The sequence below is a fragment of the Takifugu flavidus genome, chromosome 17 (assembly GCF_003711565.1).
Source record: "Takifugu flavidus isolate HTHZ2018 chromosome 17, ASM371156v2, whole genome shotgun sequence".
NCBI lineage: Eukaryota > Metazoa > Chordata > Actinopteri > Tetraodontiformes > Tetraodontidae > Takifugu > Takifugu flavidus.
In genome coordinates this window covers 4735031-4746284 of record NC_079536.1, presented here as the reverse complement: position 1 = coordinate 4746284, position 11254 = coordinate 4735031, and the positions used below count along the sequence as shown (strand labels likewise).

Below are 11254 nucleotides of genomic sequence, written 5' to 3'. Positions count from 1 at the left end.
GTCCAAGCTTTGTGCCGTCAAATTTCCTCTTGCGCTTTAATCTTCTTGTAAAGGGAGAGAAAAGCGCGTAAATAATTACTTTGAAAGAATTATATGGGCTTAAAAATGTTCACATGCATTTTTTGGGCCATTTACTTGTGTTTTTAAGGCCAAATGTGTCCTTTGGGGCAAGAGCAACAAAGGACAAAAGAAAAAAGGGAAAATTAGGCATAAAATGTTCAAAAGAATGCTGAATTCCTGCTGCAGTGAAGACTTTGAAATACTCAGGACAAACTCAAAACTCCAGGACCCCCATGGATTCTCCGTGGGTCGACCTATTTTTGTCACAGGCTTAATTACCTGATTAATAAGGAAAGCTATTGTCAGCTTCCACTGGAAACCAGAGCAGCCAAAGACTTCACATATTTAGTGTTGATGTTTTGACATGACGTCCTTCTGGGATCCATGAGGGACAAAAACGCTGGAAACGTCCCAATTTCCCAGTATCGAATTCCTCTGGAAACGGGAACAAATGAACGACTTTTTAATATTTACGGGCAGGACAAGGTCAGGGATGTGGTGTCTGGAGACGGAGGGAGATAAACGGGTCCTCTCTGCCTCGGAGGTGCGACACATCATTCCGGCAAAGGAGTTCAGCCTTAGTCTTGATGAGACTCTTCCCCACCCTACGTGACAGGAGCCGGTGGGGGGGCTGCTGCAGCGCGTTTCAATCAGCCCTCAAGTCGAAAGTAACCGTCGTCCCCGTGTAATCCGTTTCAGTGGACCGGCACCGGCGCCTCGCACCTCTATAAATAGCGCGGCGCGGTTTCACGTCGCAGGTTGCTGCGCATCGGCTGCGCAAGCGACCGTCAAGCCGATTTTATGTTGTTGCTGCGCATCGGCATCAGCTGCGCGGCGGGGATGGGGGCTGCTGAGAGGAGGGGGGACGGTGGCTTCGCTTGATGTGGTAAAAACCAGCACACTTGCAGCTGGTTCCAGAGGCCCCGTGGGAGAAGGGGTGGCCGAGGTGATCCTAAAACTCTCCCAGTCTTGCTGAATGGGAGCGGGTGGAAGGTGATGTTTACACGGCAGCCGCAGCTGTGGAGTGGGAGTTTCATTATGAGAGCTGCGGAGAAGAAAAGGGCTTTTTACTCGCCTTCCTTTGTTGATATTGAATAATTGACACAGTCTGTTGCCTGAAGCCTGAAGACCTGAAGTGACTCACGATGCTGAGATGGTGATTAAATCATATTAAAATCATTTACAAGGACTGAGCCACCGATTTAGACTCTGTAATCCATAGCCTTAATCTCAACTGGGGAGTCCTTATTCAGCCTTAAACGGGCTCTGGGATCCACCAATAATGAACGAACCTTGCCTGGGTCAACGAGATGCCTCTTGTCTGCAGCTGGAGCTTTCTGACCCTGTCGAGATCTGACCTTTCTGACATCCAAAGAGAGATTCCAGGAGGTGGAAGAGCTTTCTTTTTAGAAGACGATGAACAAGAATAAAGTACGGTTTTAGTGCCGTGTGTTTCAAGTAACCACACAAGGAATGAGAATGGATAGCTTTTTTTTTTTTGTCCCGTTCAGATTAATGACGTCTGCGGGAGACGTGGGGAAATATCCGGGGAGTGGAAAGGATGGTCGTCCGGAAGTATCATAAATCAGAAAGCAGCGGGGTCGGTGCTTTCTGGAGCACCAGGGGACCCTGACGACCATGGATAATGAGAAGGAGGAAGCTCTCTCCTCCCTCTGAGCAGCAACAGTGCGACACAATCCTCATCCTCCACGCTGCATGCGCCTGAAAAGAAGGCGGCAGCGCGCGCAAACTGCGCGTAAAACACACACACACGTCCCCGTCATGTGCAGGAAACGCAGTGTTTGTTGTCTGAATTGCCCTCAGCCTCTCTCCACTCCACTTCTCTCCCCCCGCCTCCCCCCTTTCGCCCAGTGCGTGGTTCATTCCGCCGGCTCGGTCTCCTCGCTGCGCGGTGAGATTCTGCCGTCGCTCGAGCCAGAAGGCGCTTCGGCCGCCGTGCTGAGACCAGCAGAGCGCGTCTGGATGGGGAGACCTGAACCTAGACCCAGGCGTGCGGGACGGCTCAGCCTCCTGAAGTGTTGACGCGGTGAGTTGTTGTTGTTTTGTTTTGGGGTTATTTTTGCGCATATTATCGACGCGGGGGCAGAAAACTGCAGTAAAACTAGTGCATAAGTCAAGTCAAGCGCGGGGAGAAAAACCTCGCCTTCTAAACGGATTCCTGCCCATTTTCCACCCCCAAAAGTTGCTTTTCGTTGAGTTTTATCAGCAACATTGAATAAGTGAAGACTCTCCGAACCCCGCGCTGAAACCAGTGTGTTAATTCTGCACAGGTGCGTCGCTGCACATGCTTAATAACGCATGTGTTATTACTGTCTCTGATATTGTGGAACAAACGCTTGGACGCCACTTGCTTGCATCTCAGCAGGTTGCTGCAACAAGACGTTCAGCGGATCCTTGGATCAGCCAGGATTCGTTTAAAGGTGTAAATTGCACAAACAGCAGCTGATTCGTTCGCACTTTCTCCCCAAAGTGTGCTCAGCTGGAAACGTCTCCCCTCAGCAGCTTTGTTAGTATGCCCCCCCCAACCCACCCCACCCCCCCTTCCACAATCCTTCAGCCCTGGTCAGGTGCTGCTTTTGCATTTCAAAGTAGAGCCGGCGGATAGATGACGGGGTTAATCACCGTTCCCTTCCTCGTGCTGGAGTCCAGGAGCAACCGTTTCCCCCTGGCCAACCTGAGCTGCCACCTAACCCTCACAGCCACCTGGAGACACTCATTTATTGCCCTCTGACGACAGTGCTTTTGCACCGTCGTCGCTCTTCTCACTTATGCATATTTGCCATGTGTGACAGCTGCCGTGTGACGGAGGGAACCTGTCTGATAGGCGTTCTCAGCTCAATCTCATGGCCATTAGGTCGGTTAAAAGGAGGGGAGAACCGTGGCTGAGGGACGGTCTTTATTGGGCTCTTTGAAGCGGGCGGGCGTGGATTGTGACACTAACAGACAGCGTCACTTGTCACACTAACGCACCGGCTCAGAGCGACACGGCTGACGCGCATCAATCATCCCGCCATTGATCGTTCCACGACCCAACGGGCTCAGAAGACAAATATGAACAGAAGATTCCCCCTTTCCGCGGGATTTGTCATCCAAATTTTGATGGATTCGCAGATGTTCTGTGATGTCACGGGGGAACAAACTGCCACGGGGAGGGTACACGATGGGCGAAGGCAGGGTCCACCCCCAGGATGAGTCGCCAGTTCATCGCAGGGCCCTATACAGTGGGACCTCTACTTACGAACGTCTCTACATGCGAAATTTTCAGGTTACGAAACGTCTCAATGGGAAAATATTTCCTCTTGTTACAAAAGAAATTTCAGGATACGAAAGGCAAAAATACGCTACCGCTGCTACTCGCAGCTCGCAGAGTTTAGCAAACGTAAACATGCGTATAGCTGCTCTGCCATTGGCTATCGCCTAGCATCTTCCTGTCATCCCATTGGCTAGGAGGGACATCAGTATGTACAAGTTTGTGTGTATCCCAGCGTCGTCTTCGTTTCACTTTTATTTATTGTGGGTGTTCGTATGTTTGTCCATTAGATGGCGGTGTTACCACAAGTGTTAACGTTCGTTGCTAGTAATGACGGCTAAAGTAAGATTAGTCTGTAATAAAGTTCATTTTGTTCCTGGAGAAGCCTTGAACTGAATTCCTACATTTATTGTGCGGTAATCTAATTGTAACATGTTTTGATGCATTTTTATGATTTATAAAAAAAATTATGTCCAAATTTTTGGGGGCTTGGAAAGGATTAGGGCATTTACATGGAAAACGCGTCTCTACTTACGTAATTTTCAGGTTACGAAACAACTTCCGGAACCAGTTAATTTCGTAAGTAGAGGCCCCACTGTATGAGCATTTATTGGTTCGGTAGCTTGCTCAAGAGTACTGGGACCTACTACCAGAACATCTTCCATGTTTTGTTTGCATTGGGGCTCGAACCGAGAACCCTCATCTTAGCCTAGTTTCCCCCACACACTAAGATACCACCACACCAGAAAGAGGAACATATTTAACATCTTTGAGAATCCTTCATGCTCTGCTGGACTGAGGCTCTTCTGAATGTATTTACACCGCTTTCTTCTGTGACTCTGAAGTAGAGACTCTGAAGTATAGATTCTCGCCAGGCAGCCACTTACAGTGGTCCGCAGGTGAGAAAGGGATGTCTCTACCGGGTACGAAACTCCTGGAAGGTCGTCACGGATCTGTGTGTCGCGAGGTGAATGGCAGGATGGCCGTGGAATGATAAAGCTGAGTATTCACGGGGGCCAAAGGCGGGCCGGATGGTTTTGAGCCTTTTTGGCAGCATATGTAATTATACTTACACCAGGTTACTCGATGAAAGCGAGCCACTCGAGTGATTCAGCATCGGTTAAAACCACAGATTTTGTGAATGCCGCTCCTTTTCTACCTTCTGTTACAGAATCTCCAGCCCAGAGAAGCCGTCTCCTAGTCCTTGAGGCCCTTGCAGCTGCGGGGGAGAGAGCAGCGACCATGGCGTACCCCAACACCAGCGTCCTGACGGCCAACGTCAGCAGCACCACGGACGCCTTTGACTCCGGCGGAAACATCTACCGACCCTTTTCCGTCTTCAGCGTGCTAACTCTGACCTTGCTGGCCATGTTGGTGGTGGCCACCTTTGTGTGGAACCTGCTGGTGCTGGTGACCATCCTGAGGGTGAGGACGTTCCACCGGGTGCCCCACAACTTGGTAGCTTCCATGGCCATCTCCGACGTCATGGTGGCTGCCCTGGTCATGCCGCTGAGCCTGGTCCACGAGCTGAACGGGAGGCTGTGGAAGCTGGGCCGCGTCCTGTGCCAGGTCTGGATCTCCTTCGACGTGCTCTGCTGCACTGCCAGCATCTGGAACGTGACGGCCATCGCGCTGGACCGCTACTGGTCCATCACCAGGCACCTGCAGTACACGCTGAAGACGCGCAAGAAGATCTCCAACGTGATGATCGCCCTGACGTGGCTGCTGTCCTCCATCATCTCCCTGTCGCCTCTCTTCGGCTGGGGCAGGACGTACTCGGAGGGAATGAAGTGCCAGATGAGCCAGGAGCCGTCCTACACCATCTTCTCCACCTTCGGGGCGTTTTACCTGCCGCTGTGTGTGGTGCTGTTCGTCTACTGGAAGATCTACAAGGCAGCCAAGTTTCGGATCGGCTCCAGGAAAACCAACACGATAACACCCATGGCTGAGGTGATCGTTGCTTTTTTTCTTTCATAAATCCTTTCTCCTATAAATAGCTCTTTATTATTAGAATATCTTACAAACAGCTATGGGGGTCGGTTGGCAGCCAAGTGTGCCCTGAAATGCAAAGACTCGATGTGTGCAGAGGCCAGGGGGAAAAACTCATCTCAGCATATGGCAGACAGGCGTGTTGTTGTCATGAAAGCCCACAAACGGGAACCCGCGGTGAGCTGCCGTCACAACCAGAGGGTGTATCCGCAGCGGTGCCACGGATATACTCGTCCAGGATTTACTGCGCAGGAGGCGAGACTTGGGCGACCGTCAAAGCCAGGTGGAAGTCAGCCAAGTTAGCAATGCCAGAAAGAGAGGCAGGAAGCCGTGGATCGAACAGCACCTTCAGAGGAGGAGAGGGAAAAGGGCCTCCCAGGAGGAGTTTCAGCGAGATGTTCAGCATGATCGAACCGAGCAGAAGAACTTCTGAATGAGACCGTTCCAAGGACGCGCTCTTTCTGAGCGACTGCGGGAAAATGCGTTTGGATCTGCGCAGCCTTTAATCCCATTTAAGCTATTGTGACGCTGCCCAGGTGCACGCTACACCTCAGTTGTTCATAAGAAATGCAACAAAAGCGTGTTGAAGACAGCCAAACGTGCTCAGAGACGGGAAAAAAGGGGGGGGGGAGGAGAAAGTGTTCGAATTGTGCTGAAATTCCCCAAAATCTGTCGGACTATCTATCTATCTGTCCGTCTCTCTGTCCGTCCGTCCGTCCGTCTATCTCGCTACCAAGCATCTGCTGGAGCGGATTAATTGAATCATCGCCCACTAACAAGTCTCCTGTGCGATGTGCTACAGAGACATGTAGTGATTCCAAGGAATGAATCATTCCAAATCCCTTCTGCTGATATTAATCATCTGGCTGAAAATGCAGGCACAGACATTAATAAGGTCTGGGTCAGTTTGTCAATGGACTGAGAGCAATTTAGTATCCGGCTAATGGGCTGAATGTGATGTGCTTCAGCCACCATTGAGGCAAAGGTTAACAGCACATATACATACGTATTATAACCATGAGCTTGGGTAGTGCTCTAGCCAGACACAATTCTCTATGATCAACTATTTTCCTTGACTTGCACCTGGATGATAATGGATATTTTAGTAATGGCGTCCTTGTACCCTGATAGCAACAGCATCTTTTGCTAAAGAAAATTTGTTCTTATTTTTCAACGCTCGACTGACCTGAGTCCCATTCGATTTTCCCACGAGTGGAAGTCAGCCAGGCACAGTCTTAAAGTCTTAGCTGGACGACCTCTTGTTCTCTTCACTCTCTTCCTGGGGTGATCCAGCTGTTCAGGCTGAGCCGTCAGATTGGACGCCAAATCCATCAATTCCACTGCAGAGCCAAACACCCTTGCAGCATTATCAAGTGGTACTGCAGTACTTATTACCTCCAAATGATGACCCTGCTGTCCTCAAAGAAAATAAGAAAAAAAACTTGCATGTGCTTCCTCCCTATTGCCCCCCACCAATTAGCAAACGCAAAGATCTCCATTATGCATGCTAATGCTAATTCTTAATCCTTTTTCCTGCTAAGTGGCTGCACCCGCCTGCCCTTGCTTTGAGAAAGGCGACATCATCCCCGCAGCCAGAACACTTTGACGACAGTAAATACACCACTTCTGAAAAGACACCCCCTTTCTCCAGCCTAAATGGTTTAGTATGAAAATTGCCCCAAGTGGCGGACCGTTACCAGAAATTGGCTGACATCCTCCGAAATGTGAAAATCATCACTGAAAGGGTAACGCAAATGCACTTTCATTTCTGTAATATATTTTCCAATTTGTGGCAAAAAAAAATAATCCATGGGACGGTAGTCAGGCGCACGCGACCTGTGTTTGAGGAGGACCAATCATCACGCAAATTAGTCCGTCTCCTGTTGCTTTGGTAGACCGATTTAAATGTCAAGTTTCATCAAACAGACAATCACTCTTGCCGTTGGCTTAATTAAAGCGTGTGTGTTTTTCTCGATTTCCCTCCAGCAGACATTTACAGTGGCATATGGTTGTGCTACCTGTCGTTATGCTGCCTTTTCCCCATATTTCCCAGCATGCACTTAGTGGCTGCACATCGTACAACATGGCAAAGTCCCCGACAGCCTCAACGCCCACTCAAAGGCATTGAGACACATTAACTATCGGGGAAGGAGTGTATCATTTATTCACAAGTTTGATTAAATGAGAGATCAAAAAATGACTTGTCTGAAAAAAGTAGCACATTTTCTCCACTGCGCGACCTCCAAGCGCATTGTTCTTTCTAGCTTTTCCCCTTTTGAAGTGCAGCAACTTAAGTAAGTAATCCCCAGAGGAGTAGCACCAGGGAGGAAAAAAGTGCTTTTTCCTCATTTCGTTTTCAAAGTTAGCCTTGGGAAAAAAAACGGTTTGCAGTGTGCCGGGTCACTGTTGCGACAAGTTTACGCTGAGCCAAACAAACCACAGCAGTCGTTTAATTATGTGCTCATTTCATCTGCTGTGCTTTTAACCTCTGTCCCCGGCCGCGCCTGGATTTTCTCCATCCGTTTTATCAGTTTGGAGAGACGCTGGCCCGCCTCGATTCAGCTAATTTCACTCTTGAAAGAGAAAGTTCGACATTAACGTGACGTCACTTGGGAGTGAAGGTTGGAACGCAGCGTTGGTTTTATCATCCCTGGGTTGGAAATAAAAAGGATGCGCTCAGGGTTGTTAATCCACCTGTTGACTCGCGCCGCTCAGCATTCTATAATCCATCTTTTGTCGCACGGCTTCAAATTATTCACTTCAGCAGCTGCTGAATGCTTAAACCCATTTCCTTTCTCATGCCAAATGGGGTCGCCAAATTAACTGGTTCTGCTTTCAGGTGAAGGAGGAAACGCGGCCCCAGATGGTGTTCACCGTACGACACGCCACCGTGACCTTTCAGACGGACGGGGACACGTGGCGCGAGCAGAAGGAGAAGAAGGCGGCGCTAATGGTGGGCATCCTGATCGGCGTGTTCGTGCTTTGCTGGATCCCCTTCTTCATCACCGAGCTCATCGTTCCGCTGTGCTCCTGCGACATCCCGCCCATCTGGAAGAGCATCTTCCTGTGGCTGGGGTACTCCAACTCCTTCTTCAACCCGCTCATCTACACCGCGTTCAATAAGAACTACAACAACGCTCTGAGGAACCTGTTCTCCCGGCAACGCTGAGCCAGACAAGGACTCGCCTTGACACCCACCGCTCCATTACCTTTCCAATGGACGAGGAACACGGACTACGTCTTAAAATAACCCCCGTTTATTTATCTGTTTACCTCTATCGTACAGTAACCTCACAGCTGGTCTGGGGTTGTAGCTACAAAGAGAGGAATAAATTGGACACGTACAGGCAGCAGCTGATGTAGTGATGTCGACAGGTCCGCCGTCTCGGCCTTATTAGGGAGAAATGCATCTTAGCGGTTAATCGTCAAATGCGGGGCTGCTGGGAATACTCCGAAAACAAAGCTGGGGGAAATTTTCAAGAGGGAGCACTCGGATCCGAACACAACAACCTCATAAATAAACAAACGCTGCTTTGTTTTTAACTAGCCTACATGGTTGGAGAGAACAGCCAGGCGAAGCTATTTTCTATTCAAGGTCGACGTAAGAACACCCTCGAAGCGTCGAGCAGAATCCCCCGCGCACGTGCAAACTTCCATAATCTGAGGTCTGCTGCAGGTCGGCGACACATGGTCAAACAAATCCAGTCCTGGAAGAGTTTTTGGAATACCAAGCAGCAGTGTCAGTGCTCGGAATGTGTACGTTTCAGCACCATGGAGAGCGCCATGGCAACCATGTCGCTCAGAATGGATCGATATCAGCGTTTGACCTCCACAAAAGGTGCTTTTTAAGTAAATTAACATCTTCATTTCAGCATCTGAAACAAAGGCAGCACATTTGGGAGCAAAAATCGGCCCGATTAATGTTTTTATTTACTTTCTTCCCGAGCTGTAACTTCACGTACGAGCTGATCGGCTTCTGTTCGTTGTTTTTTCTTAAGTCATTAAGTCATGGAAATAAAACCTCCGCAATAAATAGCTAGGTCACAAATCATCTGGAGAGCAGCTACTTTATGTCAACACTCTGAATTGGACTTTATAGTGAAAATCAAGGACGTGTCACTTGTAAATGCTGCGGAATAAAGCACTGATTCTCTTTCCACACAGGCGCCATCACTTCCTGGCAGGAAGAGGCAGTTGTGTGTTCAACACCACTGTAAATCAGTTGGATGGCTCAATTAGCATGCTAAGGTACTAACAGATGATGCTAAAATAGTCACGCAGGGATTACGTTTATGTTCCTAACTAGTCATTAATCACAAAAAAAACATGTTAAAGGCAGCATGTACCATTTTGGGGCGAATAACGTTCCATGGAGGATTCAGGAGATCGTTTCAGCCATTTTAGCACCACGGGCGACTATCTCAGACTTTATGTTAAACACCAGACACTGATGCCGTGTGTCTACAAGCAATTTCCAGAATTCTGTGATCAGCCTTGAGATGTGCAGAACAGAAACAGATAAAGGAACCGCCGCCGTTTCCTCTCTTTTAGCTCTTCTCTTGTGTGTTCAATCGCCAGCGTTGCGCTTCTAAGTGACTTAACGAGGCTCTTCAAAAGGCTTCAGGATTTTTGATTAGTCACTTCACCCGGGCCTTCCAGGCCAGCCTACAGCGTGTGTGGCTTTGCACCCCCTGCTTCCGTTGCTACTTTTAATTCCACAGCAAATGTCAGTCGTACTTCTGCAGAATAAACATCATTGACTGTTTAATGGTCCTGAAGATTGTGTCTGCGTTTTATTTTTGACCTATAGCCCAGTTTTAGACTAACAAAAACAACAAAAGAAAAGAAAAAAAAAAAAAAACGTCTGACCTTTTCTGATGTTGATTAAATGCCACCGCTGTTATCCAATAATTCCATTTTCTGGATTGCTTTGTTAAACCATACAAGGTCAGATAACACAAGTATAGATGTGTCTTCTCAGAGTGCATCCATATCTATGGAAACCTCCTGGAACGTACCATTGCAGGTGTCACCAAGTTCAGAATCAAAGAGAATTCTTTAGCAGCCCATAGTAACCAGCCTTCCGCGGAGCGCCGGTGCTTGCCTCTGGTGACAGATGTGGCACAACAGCTGGTCAGGTGACGCATTAAATGGCCGGCACCCACTCACTCCCATCTTAGGTAGAAGTAATCGCTTCGGTCTCTCTCCTCAGACTGTGCCACACTTGTTATTCCTCCGTAACAGAGCTCATCCCGATAGGAACGGCGCAGCAGGACCGTGCCGGGAGGCGCACGTATGTGATCTGACTGAGCGCGACGCCATCATCCTGGCCGCACTTTTAAATCAGGTTCTCGGGGTGAAGAGCAGTGATTTCAGGAGAAAGGAAAATTGGACATTTTAAAATACAGGAGATACAAGCTGATAAATCTTTCTTAGCCTTGGGACAGAGCTGGGATGGACGGCCAGATTTTTAATATTCCTTCTTTCATATTTTATTGCGCGATGAACCCTCATACGTGCTTGTCAATGTGCAAGAAAAGCTGGTTTTCCACTTTCTTTTTAAGCACCAGAACCTTTTTAAAGTTGTATATGCGGCATGATAATGAATCACATGATCCGCATCGGAAACTTCAGGGTTTTCCGAATTTGATGAATGACAGATTACCTGAGAGGGAAACAGGAATCTGCAGATTTCCTTTAAGTGTTGAGCAGTTCCTGACTTTGGGGGGGGGGGGCCCACCTCGGTCCGCTGGTCGTATCCAGCTGCTTCTTACCTGCGCTCTTTTCTGACTCCCTCATCATCATGCGTCGTAATAATTCTCCCTCCCCAGGGCTATGAATCGTTGATACCATCCAGCGTCTTGATCAGATTCCACCGTCGTTGTGCCACGAACCATCTGATGAATTACAAGGAGCCTGAAACATTCCAAACGG

General features: G+C 48.7%; 1 protein-coding gene across 1 annotated transcript; it reads left to right on the top strand.

Moving 5' to 3' along the window:
* The first annotated feature begins 937 nt into the window (after window positions 1–937).
* htr5ab (5-hydroxytryptamine (serotonin) receptor 5A, genome duplicate b) lies at window positions 938–10098 on the top strand. The gene is made up of 3 exons (XM_057012410.1): window positions 938–2107; window positions 4503–5281; window positions 8160–10098. Exons 2-3 carry the CDS (start codon window positions 4574–4576, stop codon window positions 8487–8489), a joined length of 1038 nt encoding a protein of 345 aa, XP_056868390.1. The 5' UTR covers window positions 938–2107; window positions 4503–4573; the 3' UTR covers window positions 8490–10098.
* The last annotated feature ends 1156 nt before the right edge of the window (window positions 10099–11254 follow it).

What these genes read in the sequence shown, in the direction of transcription:
- htr5ab (XM_057012410.1), top strand. Translation starts at nt 4,574, where the DNA reads ATGGCGTACCCCAACACCAGCGTCCTGACGGCCAACGTCAGCAGCACC. An exon ending in CGATAACACCCATGGCTGAG is followed by an intron (nt 5,282 to 8,159) that starts GTGATCGTTGCT and finishes TTCTGCTTTCAG; the next exon opens with GTGAAGGAGGAAACGCGGCC.